Source organism: Mustelus asterias, chromosome 15 (genome assembly GCF_964213995.1).
Source record: "Mustelus asterias chromosome 15, sMusAst1.hap1.1, whole genome shotgun sequence".
NCBI classification, from domain to species: Eukaryota; Metazoa; Chordata; class Chondrichthyes; order Carcharhiniformes; family Triakidae; genus Mustelus; species Mustelus asterias.
In genome coordinates this window covers 49,406,608-49,422,229 of record NC_135815.1, presented here as the reverse complement: position 1 = coordinate 49,422,229, position 15,622 = coordinate 49,406,608, and the positions used below count along the sequence as shown (strand labels likewise).

Here is a 15,622-nt window from a genome sequence, read left to right as displayed (position 1 = left end):
ATAAAAGGCAATAATTACAAAAACTATACCCCTAAAATTCCATTGTTTTTTTGTGGCATTCAGCTGGAACTCTAAACTTCTGGAGTAATGGCACTGATCATTTGGGGGGGGGGGTTTGGAGAAAAGGAGGGTAGGGTCAGGGAGGGGGTGAACTCAGTGGAATTTCCAGGTGTTTATACTTAAACTCAGTATAGTGAGCCAGTTACATGTAAAACTGAACATATTATTCCAAATACTAGTTAAACTCAAAACTTGCGGATTTACACAAAGGTAGAAGATGAATCAAGCTTCTCGTAATGTAAATACACAGGTTAAAACTACAAAGATGATTTGAAAAAATAAGTAGGTCAAGAAGGGGAGAGCACAATTTTTAAAAATAATCTAACATAGCAAATCACTCAAGCAATGCTATGAATTTTATTTAATGAATTTTTACGAGTTACCATTCTGCTTCCAGAAAAACAAGTACCAATACTTGAACCCTGCAAGGTTTAAGATTTTATGCATCAGGCAAGCTGGGATCATTAATGTGTTGCCATTCAGAAGTGATAATAGAAGTGAAAGGGTTAGGTCTCAAACTGTAAACTTAAAAAAAATCTCAAGCTGAGATATATTTATTACAAAAACAGAATTCTGAATATTCAAGATTCTATCATACCTTATCAATTTTATCCAGCCATTCTTTATTTGATGCAAGCTCTGCCATAAAAGCCTGATGTTTCTGCCATTTGCTGTGTAAATTTCTGGCTTCATCATAGGACATGTCCTGAGCAGTGAGCATCTTCTCGCTGATCCAAAGTGATAACTGTAAAACAAAAGCATTAATGTGTGTTCAAGGAATATCACATTCATAATCCACAATACACGTATAACACAAGTATTTTGTTAAAAGTAAGTTGTATAGCAAGTTTACTTCCTGGCAGTCTTGCAGAAACTTCTGTAGGTCTCTATTATCCTTCAGGCGCATAAGAAGTTCACTGGCAGCCTCACGGTTCTTCTTATGTCTATAGGTTAAATTTGATAGTAACATTTTAAGAAGTTGTTTAGAATAAGTTTTTTTTAAAAAAACAGAACCTCAGTCTTTAGAGTCATCTTTGCATTAACTTTTCAATATGTAGCTTCCCTCTTATGTACTTGTATTGTACCCTGATGGTGCAGTTCTTGAATGTGCCAAAGAGAAGGGAATTAATTTACCTACTTTATACAAAAAATACAATAACTACATCTTGAAAACTACATTGCAGTACAAAGCTGTAACACAAGCTAATGCTGCAGATTAGGTTAAATGCAAGTACAAATCTCAAATCTGGCTTCTGATAGCCAGATAGCGAAAGTAGAAAATCAATGTCAATCTTTTACTTAATACTAAATTTATTTACAGAATTCAATGTTGCAAATGTCTGCCTTCTCTGTAAACAACACGCAGTCTCCCAGAAGTCTTTCTTTATACGTACTCGAGGTACTCAATGTCCTCCACTTGTATATCCTTAACAATACAATTAATTAGCATTATAATCACAAGCTTTGAAGATAATAATGAATAATGGATAATGTTACCAATATTTTGGGCCTTCCACCACTTATTGTTGCACACCATTGGGATAGTAGGTTACCTGGACTATGTCTTTCATTACTGTCAGCAGCCAGTACTTCATTCTTGCTGCTTATAACATGATTATCAATTATGATCTAGACAATGCAGTGCGAAATCTCCTTGGGTGTCAAGAAATCAAATTCAAATCAGCTTTGTAGAATTGAGTGGAATGCGAGTTAGTATCAGACACCGCTGGTCTCCTTTGTTCGGACCTTTTGGAGGAATGTGTTAGTGGGAAGGATGTTAAGAATTTCTTCCAGAAGAAAAATTCCTCGAACATGACACTTAACCTGTGATCTACGTATTTAGGTATAGTTCTATATGGGTCTCCGGACTGACCAGGAATAACTTTAAACAGCATTTTAAGCCAACTCTCAGAAGGCTTCCCTTGCTAGAGTAATTAGCGAAACATGGGGCAAAAGAATGAGAATGGGCAATAATTACGAGGTAAAGATCCTGGACATGAGAAACTGTAGAAACACACCTGTTAAAAGATCCTGAAAAACTTGGGTTTTCCTCTTTTTGAATTTAAATGCTGCAAATGTTTTAGCCTCAAAATATTTAAAACTATTCACCACTCTGATATGACTGCATTTTTTTTCTGGGGGAGCTGGGGTGGTGGGTATGACAGGGAAGTGTGATTTAAATACTTAACAGTTCTTTTGTAAACGCTGATTAGTTTCCAACCATCACCATTAAACTGGTCTTCAGGTAGACCCACAGTGCAAAGTGAAAAATGGGAACAGTTAATTTTAATGTTAAAACCATTTATCAGAAATGGGTATTTTTGCAGAACCAGTAATTACTGAGCTGCATGTGATGGTAGAACGTATAATACAAATTATTTGAATACTTTTTTCATAATGATGCATACAATTACATTTCTACTATGTCAGCTTAAAGAATCCAGCTGCTTTACTAAATAAAGGCCAAAATTCAAGATTGTAAAAGGGCAATCGAAATTCCTCGAGAGTGACTTCTCCAACAAATCAAGACTCCAACATCAGATAATGAAGCAACAATAGTAACAAGTCACTCCTAGTAAAGTAGAACATAATTATCTGCAGAGAGTGTAGGATGCTCAGGGTTATTAAACCTCAGGGTTTACGAAAAGGACAGAACCTCATTTTGTTGGTTTTGTTTTACCTTTCATCAATTGAGTCAACTTTTTCCTGGATTTTGTCAGAATAAATATTGCCATCGCTGACTAGTCTCCTTCCTGTCTCCACCACTCCATTGATCTTATCTTCATTTGCGTCCATGGTAGTCATGAAGTCTTCCTGCTTTTTAATGGCAGCTTCAGCAGCCTCCAGTGTGGTGGGCATTTCAGTGTGTGCCAACACATATTCCTTTATTTCAACAAAGGAATGAATTGTCAGTCAGCTTTGTACAGCCATTTGTAATCAGGGAATAAAAACACTGCACACAAAATGATGAGTTCCACCTTCAACTTAATTCATGCTCAGAACAAGATTTTTTGAGAGATGGTTTGGATTGCAGTTCAGTATTTCCCAAGCACTCTTTATATAACTCTATTTTGCTTCTCAAATTTTGATTTCCATTTATCCCTCACAGCATTGCGAGTGAACCAACACCAGCTGGACTGCCGCAGTTCAAGAAGACAGCTCATCACCACCCTCTCAAAGGCAATTAGGGATGGGCAACAAATATTGGCCTTGCCAGCAACATTCACATACCATGAAAGAACAAAAAGGTTGACCTATCTCACTGTTTATATCTGCTCAACTGAGTATTTTTTGTTGATCTGAACCAAAAGGTTTCAAAAAGTGGGCCAATAGAATCATAGGCCACGATTCTCCCAAAAGCGCTGAATTGGTGGGTAAGCTGTTCTAGATCCCGACTGTTTTATCAGTTCAGCTTCTCACCCGAATCTCCCCACCCTGTGCACTGCAGAGATCCCAGTCATGAAATCATTAAAAACCTGAGGGGGACGGAGGGAACTAGAGGGAGACCCCGCCAGAATGAGGGGGAGGCAATCAGGGCCCCCCAGGGAGTCAGGTGGCAGGGGGTGGTGCCCCCTGGCCATGGGCACCCTGGCAGTGCCAGCCTGTGCCCCGGCACAGCCTATTTGCATCGGAGTCTGACAGTTCTGGAACTCTGTGCATGCGCAGTGGCTCCGATCTGTCAGACTCCCCGTTTGCTGACCAGCTTGATTGCTGGCCAGCCTGGGACCTCTGCAGTTATGCCGCCGCCCCCCCCCGCCATTGGCCTGATCACGGTCCCCACAATAATTCCCGGGCCAGCCCTGAACCTCCCCACCCCGGAGCGCCAGATGTACAGCACCTCCCCCACCCCCCAATCCCTGCCTTCCCTCCATCCAGACTGATCCTGTTAGCAGTGGCAGAGGGGCCTCCACTCCCACCGATTGCCCCTAGGCCCCACCCACAATAGGCACTGCCCGATGCCCGGTGGGCAGTGCCAAGGTGCCCTGTGAGCACTTTGCCCCTTCAGGCAGTGCCAGGGCACAGGCTGGCACTGCCAGGGTGCCCATGCCCAGGGGGCACCACCCCCTGCCACCTGACTCCCTGGGGGGCCCTGATTGCCCCCCCTCATTCTGGCGGGGTCTCCCTCTAGTTCCCTGAACGTGGGGAACTAGTCTAAACCCTGCCTGAATGAAGTACTCCTGACGGGGTGGGAGATTCAATTGGGACCAGTAAGTTCTCGATAATTTGATTTAAATGACATTTAAAACTGAGTTAAAAAAAAGATTCAAATTACTTACCTGCCTTCCCGCCGGTTTACTGCATGGTCTGGCCTGCGACTGTTCTCCGGCTCTGGGAGATGCCTATACGTTCCCGGCGCATGCGCAAATCCCGGAACAAGGCCAACAACGCGCATCTCCCACCCCGACCTTCCAGAAAAGTTGCAGGTCGCAATGGGAGAATCGCGGCCATAGTTTCCATCAGATTTAAGTAAAATAATGAAATGAAATAAAATCTTATAAAAATGGTGGAAGCAACATGCTAGGTCAGTACTCAAAAATTCCCAAAGGCTCCAGATTATAAGGTGCCACTGAAAGTCACAATTGAATGCAAGACCCTATGCTTAGCTTACCTGGTTGTTAAGGAACCCTTCTGCCTGTTTTGTATCTCTTAAGAAAAGTTGGTATGAATGAGATTGGGATAGGTGATTCTGTCTGTTCTCCCACATTTTGTGCAGCTCATTCCATCCAGTATCCAAAGCCTGCAGACGCTGACGTAGGAACATATATTGTGCATCCGTTTGTCCCTGTGTTACCATTTCGCCCATGTCACGCATTTTCTGGTAGTCTTCTTCATAATTATTAATTTCGTTTTTGATGTTCTCATGCTGGGTAAGCAACTTCTCTCCTTCTGCCAGGGTGTTGGGCATATCTTCAGAAGCAATAGCAGTTTGGGTTTTTGAAAGCCAGGACTGGAAGTCGTCCAAATCGCGCAGGAATTGCTGAAGCTTGTTTGCTTCACCAAGTGATTCTTCTCGGTTCTTCAAAGTACACTTCATTTCTTCCCAGACATCATTTATTTCTGCAAGACGGCTCATAATAGCACGTTCCTGGTCAGGATGTTCAGCAGCAAGTCTTTCAGCTTCTTTCTGCAGGTCATCTAGTTTAGCTTCAATAGCTGTCAAATCACGTTCCATTCCAGTTAATTTCCTTTGGAGGGCCATGACACCAGCAAGATCATTGCCCAAATCTTGCGTGGATTCAATGACTTTGGTCTTTTCCCTAATCCAAGATTTTGTTTCATTGCATTCAAGGTGGTAGTTCTGAATACTGAGTGCAGAATTGAGTGCATCTTTCTTTTGGTCCACTAGTTGACGGAATTGACTCCATCTGGAATTAAAGTAACAAAATGGAATCACAGGTAAAGATAAGATTGTGACATTCCTCTCCGAGAGGCAAACCATAAGTATTATTTTAAATGCCTCCCCCACCACCCAGATTTCTGTCAGGCAGGGGCAGTTAAAACTAAGAGGCATCGTGTCTGTGTGCCTTAGCGTCTCTACAAATGATGCACTCTGCTATAAATTGAAAACATCTCTTGAATGAGGAACAAAATGTACATTTGGCTTCACAGTTTTAAGTCAGATCTTGTATGTCGAAAACAAATACAGGTCACACTGCTGCTTACACTATGCCAGATAATCAGTGAATACAAATCTAGTGGCAAGTTAACAAACACAAAGAATATTTAGCCTTTGGTTTGCTGAAATTATTCCCTAGTCCAAGTACTGACTAACAGGTTCATGTCATCATATAAACCAGGACAAAATTCAATAGATCTGCACTGGCACTTTTTGATCACTATTAGAATGATATCTTGGTATAGAAATGCACTCTAACTCTGACTGAGAACTGCAAGAAATGTAAAATATCAATGCAGTTTAGTCTTAATTAAACTTTACAATTTAATCAAACTTGAGATGGAAATCTAAATACACTCCTATATTAGCAAAATTAAAATGAGTTCACATTGCTGTAAAAAATGAAGTGGTGAAAAAGATTTTTTTTTAAAGTATCAATGTATGATCTAGTGAGCAATCTAGCAAATGTAACTAGCAGTAGCTTGAAATTATCTGGTAGCAAATAAATTCAATGTGATGAGTACCCAGTACTAAATGTAGTTAGAAAGTCAGGATCCAATGGATAGCACAATCTGATGACAACCTCTCAGCTGAATGGTAGTCAACAAAGGTAGGTCCTCTTTCAATGTGCTCAAGTAGCAGGGATGCTACTACAGGAGTTGGGCACCAAGATTCGTAAAACATTGTAATCATGCACAAAAATTAGACAGATTTGATGCTCAATACAAAAACAGCCTTTTCTACAAGACCTCTCAATCAAATTCTATTTTCTTGTTGGCCAGGATATTTTTCCTTTCTGTGACAGACGTACCTTGTATTTAGCTTATCTTGCTGTGCTTTGATCTCCTTTTCACTAGGATGCCCGCTGTGGATCAACTGACGAGCTATCTGGTTCACCACTGCAATACGAGAAGCCTGGTTGTTCATTTCTGGCTCCAGACTTTCAAACCTGGAGAGGAAATACAAAATTTAAACTCGGATAAATTAAAGAGCTGGATTCCTGGATTGATTCCCTAATTCTTTAAAAATGGAAACAATGAACAGTACTATGGAGATGACGACTCTGGGAACATTTAGAAAACTTAGTATTTGGGTAGTTTTGTATTTTCTAATGTTTTCTGTTTCCAACTGTCTTTCTTTTTCTCTCCATAAGTAAAGAAAGCAATTTGTTACAATAAGATGTTATTGATACTTTCAGCTATTTTGCACAGTGGACATTCGATACATGCAAGTTGGAACAATAAGCACAAGTACGTTCTTGTGGAGGTATCACTATCTATCTCAATCTTAATTCCACACCAAATATGTCATGAGGGCATGTTTCAGCATACATCAGTGAGTATTCATTAGGGGCAGAAATTCTGGCTGATTTTTCAATTCTCAAGCCCAGGGATAGGTAGACAAATTGTAGTATTCACCAATGATCATGCAGCGATCAGATAACTCAGTCCAGGCAAGGGATCCAGACATACTTGATAATTCAGAAACACAAAACAACTTCTGAGCCATTGAGGATGATCACTCTGATGAAAGGTCAACCACCTGAAATGGTAATTATTTCTCCCTCCACTGATGCTGCCACTCAATGTTTCCCAGCATTTTCTATTTTTATTTCACGTTTCCAACATCCATGATATTTTATTTCTGAGCCATCAAGCCTTGCTCAAATTTAGTGGTAATTTCTGACACAAACTCAAGATTCTTGACAAAGTTATACCATTGTAGACAATGCAGAACTAGTTGTCCAATACACTTGTATGACACAAGCACTGGAAACAGTGCTATTTAAATATTCAAAGATGCTCATTTAAAAGCAAAATAAATCTCAACACATACTTATCATGAAAACAAACAATTTTAGTTGCAACATTGAAATCATCAATAAATGCATTTTACTCACAAAAGAATCTCAGATTATGTACCTAGGACGGGAATCTGTTCTGGAACTGCAAGAGGTTCATTAAGAACTCTTGCTGCTCCTGAGCTTCGTCAAACAAACCTATTTTGATGACAATTAAATGGTTGGTTTCTTATTTTAAAACATTCATTAACATTTACCTGGATTTTCAGTGAGTCGTGGAGCCATTTAAAAATGGCAGTGGGATCAGATTCCAGGATTCCCATCCCCACTCATGGAACCTCAATTTGTGTGTAATGTGTGATAATTTCTGCGTGATAATTGTGTGATAATGAATGCTGGCTGGCTTCCATTATGGAGGCATTGGCATCTCCTACCCTCACAATTTAAGTGGACTTGAGCCAGATTCCCCATAATTTGTGGCTCAGAGGAGTTGTGAATCGTAGTTTGGATTCAGAAACATTTTGAAAGGCAAGTTCAAAAAGTCTGACCTACACACACTTTTCATGCCATCTGTGTGTCAAAACCTGTCCCCCACCGGCCCCAGATACCCTCCATGCCAATTCACCATTTTCTTCCCCTCAAGAAATATGAATGAGTTCTTTTCAGTCATTGTTACTATAGGGTTCATCGGTTCTATACAGGTTGCATGGACATGGAAAGTCCATGAGTTGACATGGGGTTATAAGGGACAATGGGTGAGGGGAGATTAGTTGGCATGGAGATTGGATGGGGAGTGATCGTGTAGGAGGAATGTGTGTCTAAAATGTAACCAAACAACTAGACTGAAGCAGGCCTATAATCAGTTCACCTTAGACACCTCCTATCTGCTTCTGGGGAGAAACTGGCCCAACTACATCCTGCACTCGCTCCCCCTGCAGTGACGATCGTGCCATTAAGGGCACACTCTCCTGAGTCCGGTGTGGTGAAATGGAAATTGCCTGACTCAAGCTACCCACCTCAGTAATGAAAATCGTACTTGTGAGAAAGTATTGTTCCATTAATCACTTGCTTGTAAAAAACCTTTAAAACCTTCTTGAAGTGTGTCCCTATCTTGTTTTACACATTAGTACTTGCATATCAGCATTACAGCTCTTAAGATACTGAGTTTTTGACCAAATTTTAAAAATGGATCTTATTAAGGTTATTGACCACTCACCTAGAATGTCTGGTCTCCATTCTGCCTTTTTCAATCACACCTTGTATAACGCAGGCCTTGAATCAAGAGTTTTTTCTTTACATTTCATAATCCTAACATTTTATTCCTTACCTATGTTGGATAACCTCTAGATCTTCCAGTTTTTCCGGGATCTCCATGCTGTTCAGCCACTGCTCCTTTTCATCAATCCATAATTCACAAGCATCTGCCTCACTGAACATCTTGTACTGCGACAGTGCATCCTGGAGAGCTTGCTTACGAAGCCGTGCCAGTTCTGTTAACTCCTTGTAACGTTCCTCAATATCAGTCAATCGACCTTCTATTTCTGGTAACTTATAATACTCATCAGGCAAACTTTGTCCCTGTTCATGTAGTGCATCAATGATTTGTCTGTAGCTAGCAATTTCCTCACCAACATCTTTGTGTTTCTTCACTAAGGCTTGAGTGGAGTATTCATCATGGCCAACATCATTACTGGAGACGATCCTCAGAATATCTAACATCCACACATCAATATCATCACCATCAGCCTTAAACTGATGAACATTAGCAGCTTCCTCCAGTCGCTTTTTCTGAACTGCAGACAGCTGCTCAAGGTGGGCCCACTGCTCCTGAATGTCCTTAATTCTCTCCTTAATCTTCTCTGATCCAAAGTGCTCCTCAGCTACCATTGCTTCACCTTCTTTTATGGTTTGTTGAAGAGGTCCACGCCGTCCACTCATTTCATCCTCAAATGCCTTGTGTTTACTGAGAAGACGAATCACGCTAGTCAGATCCTTGCCATAGTCAGCTGATGAAAGTATCTGCTCTTTCTCCCGGATCCAGCCTTCTTCCTCTGCCATCTCCCAGAAAAACTTCCAGAGGCGCCGTGACTCTTCCAAACGGGCCCTTCGTTCAGCTGCCAGCTGGCAAAGCTCTTGGTAACAGAATTCCAAGTGAGTCACACGATCACGAATAACCTGTGGGTCACATGGTTTATATCCTGAAGAGGGAGAAGAGGAGAATGCTTCTTTCAATATGTTTATAAGCTTAAAAACAAAATCCAATTCAGTTTAGGTGCAAGCAGTAATACAGAGTCCATATGACAGCAGGAACTTCCACCATTCCTTATGGGTGATATGGTAAATAATTGTCCCAGTGCCATTCTGCTCTGTTTTCTTTCAATAGCCATACATCAAAAGCAGATTGAAAACGACAACTGACCTGTTCACAGGTTTACACCAATTTAATTCTATTGTGTGCAAGTGAGTTGTGCTGCTATGCTCCCAAATTATATTTTTCTGGCATTTTACACTTTTCCCTCACTGCCATCTTGGCTGCAGGCAGTTGAGGCAAATTAGGGATTAACCCCTCCTCTGTGATGGATGTCAATGGCACACCACATACGCTTTTTCCATCAAGGACTGAAATGCTATATAGTTTTTCATCTCCCAGTCTTCCTCCGGAGAATTTCGGCATCTAACACTACCCAAGCTGAGATTAGTTAACTGGTAAGATTAGCTGTTGAGAACTTCCTGGTCTACACTGATCATTTAGTCTCAACGTATAGTGTACTTACTCAATAAGCCATAACAGGAGCACCCAAAATAATAGCTAAAGTGCTAACGGAGAAAAAAAATAAAGCTTAAAACTTACCATCGTCTTCAGAAGCAAATTTCTGAGCAGAAGCATTGACAACTTTCACTCTGTCAGCCTGAATAGCAATGTCAGCTTCAACCAATGCATGTTTCTGCAGGAGATCTTCAACACCAAGTAAATGTTTTCCATAGTCTTGTGACAGCAGCAGAACCTGCAAGAGTTTCAATAACTTTCATTAAGTATTAGGACAAATGCAACATGAGTAGGAAATAAATTTTAAACCATCTACTCTGGTATAAGTGCCATCAAAAATTATCTTTAAAAGTTCTATGGCTTTTTAACATATTAGTTATATCTTACACAAACAAAAGAAATTCCACAGTACATCTATACAACAGAAAAGTTGGTTTCGCTACCTTCATTTCATCCATCCAGTCCATAATATACAGCATTTCCTGGAAAATCTTTTGCAAGTTGAGATTCATTTCTAAACGATGACGACGAGCTCGCAGTAATTCCAGTAAGTATTCCCACAGCCTGTAGACATTCTCTTTCCTTGCTGTGATGCGCTTGATGTCATGGTAGTTCTCTGCTTCAAGTTCCTTGGCCACAGCCACCACTGCTTGTACACGCTCTTCATATGCAGCAATGTCTGTCTCAATAGCTTCATGCTTCTTAGTAGCAGCTTCCACAGCTGGGAGATCAAAACCAAAATTGTCCTGTAGCACAAGAGTTAGAAGTCATGTCAGATGATAGGATTTTTTAAAAATTCAGGAAGACTGGTATTCTGGAGGTGGGGAGGTAATACAGACGCTGTGAATGAAGTATACATTTATTTTAGAATCCTACTGCTAAAGGAGACTAAAAAGCCAAAGAAACTTGAGCTTTAAATACTTTAAGTAGCTGCACTTAAAACTCAATTTTCAAGTTGCTGCTCCAGGAAGAGATGTGATTGAACACAAGATATCCTCAATCTTCCCTGGATAACAGGGATCTTTGGTAATTTAGAGATGAGGGATAAAGGTTGAACACAAGTTTTCCTCAATCTTCCTCCTCTCCCATGAAACTGTGAATCTCCTTGCCACAACTCACCGATCAATAGTCAAGATAATAAGCACTTGCCTTCTCAGGGCATCTGCCAATGACACTATGTAATTCAGTAATAGGGCAGTCTCATTCGTCACCACAGCCTGGGCAGATTTAACCAGAAAGTTTGTACCATGGTGAGGCAGCTCATTTCTGGGATCAAGAACTCATTACGATGACTTATGTGTATTTTTATATTAGCGTGGAAGCTTTGGAAGAGGGGCACTGAACAATAAATCCACAACCTCAGCTCCTCTCACTTTAGTGTACTAACATATTGCTGATGCCTGTTTGAGGGTAAATATTGACAGTTCTAATATTTTGCACTAAATTCGGGTGGCAGAAAGATCTCTGGAGGTGCTAGAAGCACCTGACGTTGCCTCCTTTACAATTGCCATTGCAGCACTGGCTGTGTATTTGTTCCAAATGCAATATCAATGTCCAAGTCTGCACTCTTGTCTGTTTTCATACTTGTACTCATATCTGACTGTCTCCAGTTGCACTGAAGTTTTGCTAAACATAGCTAATCATTATTTCAATATAAGCAAATCAGTAAGCTGTTCATACTTTCAGAAATTATACTGTGTACAAGCAGCTGTATGAAATCATTATATGAATTGGAAAGACATTATCAGCCTTGCAGGGTTCACCTTCATTCTTTTTTGCATTACTGTAGTCTCGAATTCTCAGCAATATGAAAAGTACATGATATCTTGATAGTTTCACATAGAAAATCAGTTGATTTAAAACCAAAATATTTTTCCTGTTCATTGAAAAATCAGCTGAAGCTTTACCTGAGAAACAAGCCGCTGGTTCTCACTTAGCCAGGTTTCCCTCATAGCAGCTTTACGGTCAAATCGACGCGCAAGTTGTTCCAGCTTCTCTTGCCTGATCAGCTCAGTTCTTAACGCCAGTTCTCGCTCATGTTCAGCTTTTTCCAGTCGTTCCCAGGCCTGTGAAATTGGTATTCAGTAATTTGGTAACATGTTCATGAATTAATTGCTCACTGAACTGTATTAAAATCAAAATTAATTATATCTATATTTTTCCATTAAAATTTAGATTATCTATACTAGATAAAAAGAGATTGAAAATGAAAAAACAGTTGAAGCTTTGGTTAATTTTTAACCCAGCCATGTGGGGGCAGATTCTGAACAGCAACAAACAGCAGTTGCAAGAAGCTGTGGAAACCAATGTCAAAAGGAGAGACAGAAGCATGTCTAAATTGTCATCAATACTGAAATTCCACGAGATATACAAATACTGCTGGGACTCTGTATAGCAGGGACCTTGGGTACTTTAGGGAAAAGGGCCAAACTTTCATATCTCTGTAGGAAAATTATGGGGGTGGAGTTAATCAATAAAACATGAAAGGGAAAGCATGATGCTTAGAGGAAGCGATTCTGCGCAAGTCTTCTTTCAGTCTCCTGTGGCTGCTCAGTGAGTCATGTTTTATTAAAGAAGCAAAATTAAAAATCTCTTTTTCACCCAAGGGTAGTGCATGATGCTTAGAGGAAGTGGTTCTATGCAAGTCTTCTTTCAGTCTCCTGTGGCTACTCAGTGAGTCACATTTTATTAAAGAAGCGAAATTAAAAATCATTTTTTCACCCAAGGGTAGTGCAAATGTACAACATTCTCTCCGAAAAAGACCGAGTGCTGGGTCAACTGAAATTTTTAAGACCGAGACTGAGAGATGCATTAGGTAAGGTTTCAAGAGGAACATGGATCAAAGGTGGGTCTGCTATGATTTAATTGAATAACAAAACATGTTCAAGGCCCCAGTGGCCTACACCTCTTCCTAGGTGTTAAGCCAAGTAGCATCAGAGACAATTACTGGGATTTTACCGCCTCGCCCGCCCGAGGCTCGTAAGATCCTGCCCGAGGCCAACGGAGAATGCCGTTCTGCGAGCCTCGTCCGCCCCGATTGAAATTTACTTTATTTAATTACTGGGTTGAAACCACTGGTTGAGTTTTAAAAGACTGAACAACAGCATTTCAGTGACTTAAAACAGCATTTTCTATGATGGTAAAACATTAACATAACCGCAGCTGCTGTGAATGGAGATTTGGCTAAGTGCCAAATTCTCCATTCACGCTGACCGGAGAATTCTGCCATTGTAACGGAGCTAGACTATCTGGATGAACCTATCAGAGACAATTATCGTAGAGGAGTTTGAATGGCCCATCTCCTAAACCATTCACAAAACATACGGCCAATCACTTGTGCACTCTGTATTAAACTAGGTGTAGAACAAGTCATTAGACACAATCAGTTTTAACAACGAACCCTGTCTGAGAAGGGAACTTTTCCAGCCATAATCTAACCATGTCTATATTATGGACCCGGAAACAACTTGATACGGTTATGGTTGCTTAACTGGCCAATTGGTCAGATGGGATCATGTGATGAGTCAACTAACCCTCTTTTTTATTTTATAAAACTGCTTTTCTCTATGCCAGAGAACAAAACTGGGAAGGCTCAGAAGGTGGTAGTTCCCAAGTGGACACACTCTCTTCCTCTCTCCATCCATACTACATGCTCGATCCCTGCTATTTGACCATCCATACACAAGTGTCCAACTCAGCAGCTGCTGACTCCAAAAAAAGATATGTAAATAGTCTGTTGACATCTTTAGATCGTCTTAATGCAGAATCTAGAAAGACCATGGAGCCCAGTCTGAAACTATCCAAGTCCTACAAAATCCATACATCATTGAGTTTTATTGGATTTTCAAAATGCTTGATTTGTTCTCTCACTTTGTAACTTATTTGTGTCTGCATCCTTGAATGCATTTGGGGGATATGGTGACGTAGTAGTGATAATGTCACTGATCAGGTAATCCAGAGCCCCAGGTTAATGATCTGGGCACAAAGGTTCAAATCCCATCATGGCAGCTGGTGAAATTTAAGTTCAATTAATAATCTTGAATTAAAAGCTCATCTTAGTAATGGTGACCATGAAACCATTGGTTGATTGTTACAAAAACCTACCTGATTCACTAATGTCCTTTAGGGAAGGAAATCTGTCATTTTTACCTGGTTTGGCTTACATGTGATTCCAGACCCATCGTAACGTGTCTGACTTAACTGCCCTCTGAAATGGTGTGGGAAGCCAGTTAACCCCAGGGCAATTAGGGACGCTCGCATCCCATGAAAAGAATAAGCTTAACCCACTTTTCTTAAGAAAACATACAAGAAAACCTGCCTATGTGGCTTTTAAAGTTACAGCACTTAAATCGGTTAAACACACTAAATTGGCAAGCTTACTCATTTTTTAAAGAACTGTGGCGGTCATGTGATGAGAGCACAGGAACGGTTGTGTTTTCACGATCTCTGACACTACTCATCTTTTAATCTTTTCTTTTATCCCAATGCATTGATCTGTAATTAGCTGATCTTGATATATTGTGTTGCTCCTGTGCCTTTAAGAAGTGTATTTTTTAATCACGATCTCTGCAGTTTGTAAGCATGGGTGGTTTTTTTTGGTATCATTGCTGTGATGTCTATTGAAGGCATATAATGGGCCTTTTGTTTATTTTTAATTTGGGCCTAATGCAATGTCCTGGAGTTTTACAACCCTTTTGAATTGTTGGGGGAAGACCGATTAACAGGTCAAGGTCAGGTGGTTCATTCACAGAGGAATCAAAGATTCACTTTCAGTTTGGCTAGTTAGAAGCTGTCAGTTTCTGTCAGTGTTTCTCCCTGGTATTATAAATTTAACTCTTGGTGGCTGGCTAGCTAGTAACTAGAGACAAGGAGTGCCTCTATCTCTAAGTGTACCAGGGTTTGAAGGCCTCAGCATTTTCAACACATCATCCAAAGGATTAAACCACAGAAGGGGTTGGAAAACTGCAAGATCCAACATCACGTGAGCATATTTATTTTCTGTGCTAAACTGAAATCAGGGTCTATGTTTGTAAGAATATTTGTGTTGGAACAGTATTCATAGCTGTTAAGGTTTGTACAATATCATGGTTGTTTTTTTTCTTGATTGTAATTGGTAAAAGTTATTGCTAATTTTCGATGTGTCAACTGTATTCTTAAATAAACCTTGTTTGATAAAAGCTCCCTGGTGGGTCATTTGAATCATACATGGAGTGAAACATCTTATACTTACCCTTGCCGAAATTCACAGTGCAAAACTTATGGTCCAGACTGTCTTCATAAAACACCTTGGAGGTTCTGACCTGGGTTATAACTATATATTGTATATATCATGCAATGTTTGTGGAAGATCCTTGTTAACTTTTTTGACTGTGGGGAG

The 15,622-nt window shown here is 40.3% G+C and overlaps 1 protein-coding gene across 2 annotated transcripts in view; it reads right to left on the bottom strand.

Annotated features, from left to right (window-relative positions):
• Nucleotides 1-15,622, bottom strand: part of sptbn1 (spectrin, beta, non-erythrocytic 1) — a 244,542-nt gene that overhangs the window by 43,456 nt on the left and 185,464 nt on the right. For both annotated transcript variants that reach the window (XM_078229863.1, XM_078229864.1), the window contains 9 exons: nucleotides 12,153-12,311; nucleotides 10,689-10,991; nucleotides 10,330-10,483; nucleotides 8,806-9,676; nucleotides 6,489-6,626; nucleotides 4,670-5,426; nucleotides 2,741-2,943; nucleotides 914-1,004; nucleotides 659-805 (listed from right to left, as the gene is read on the bottom strand). In XM_078229863.1, the coding sequence (XP_078085989.1) occupies nucleotides 659-805; nucleotides 914-1,004; nucleotides 2,741-2,943; nucleotides 4,670-5,426; nucleotides 6,489-6,626; nucleotides 8,806-9,676; nucleotides 10,330-10,483; nucleotides 10,689-10,991; nucleotides 12,153-12,311 (2,823 nt within the window). The remainder of the gene's footprint in view (nucleotides 1-658; nucleotides 806-913; nucleotides 1,005-2,740; nucleotides 2,944-4,669; nucleotides 5,427-6,488; nucleotides 6,627-8,805; nucleotides 9,677-10,329; nucleotides 10,484-10,688; nucleotides 10,992-12,152; nucleotides 12,312-15,622) is intronic.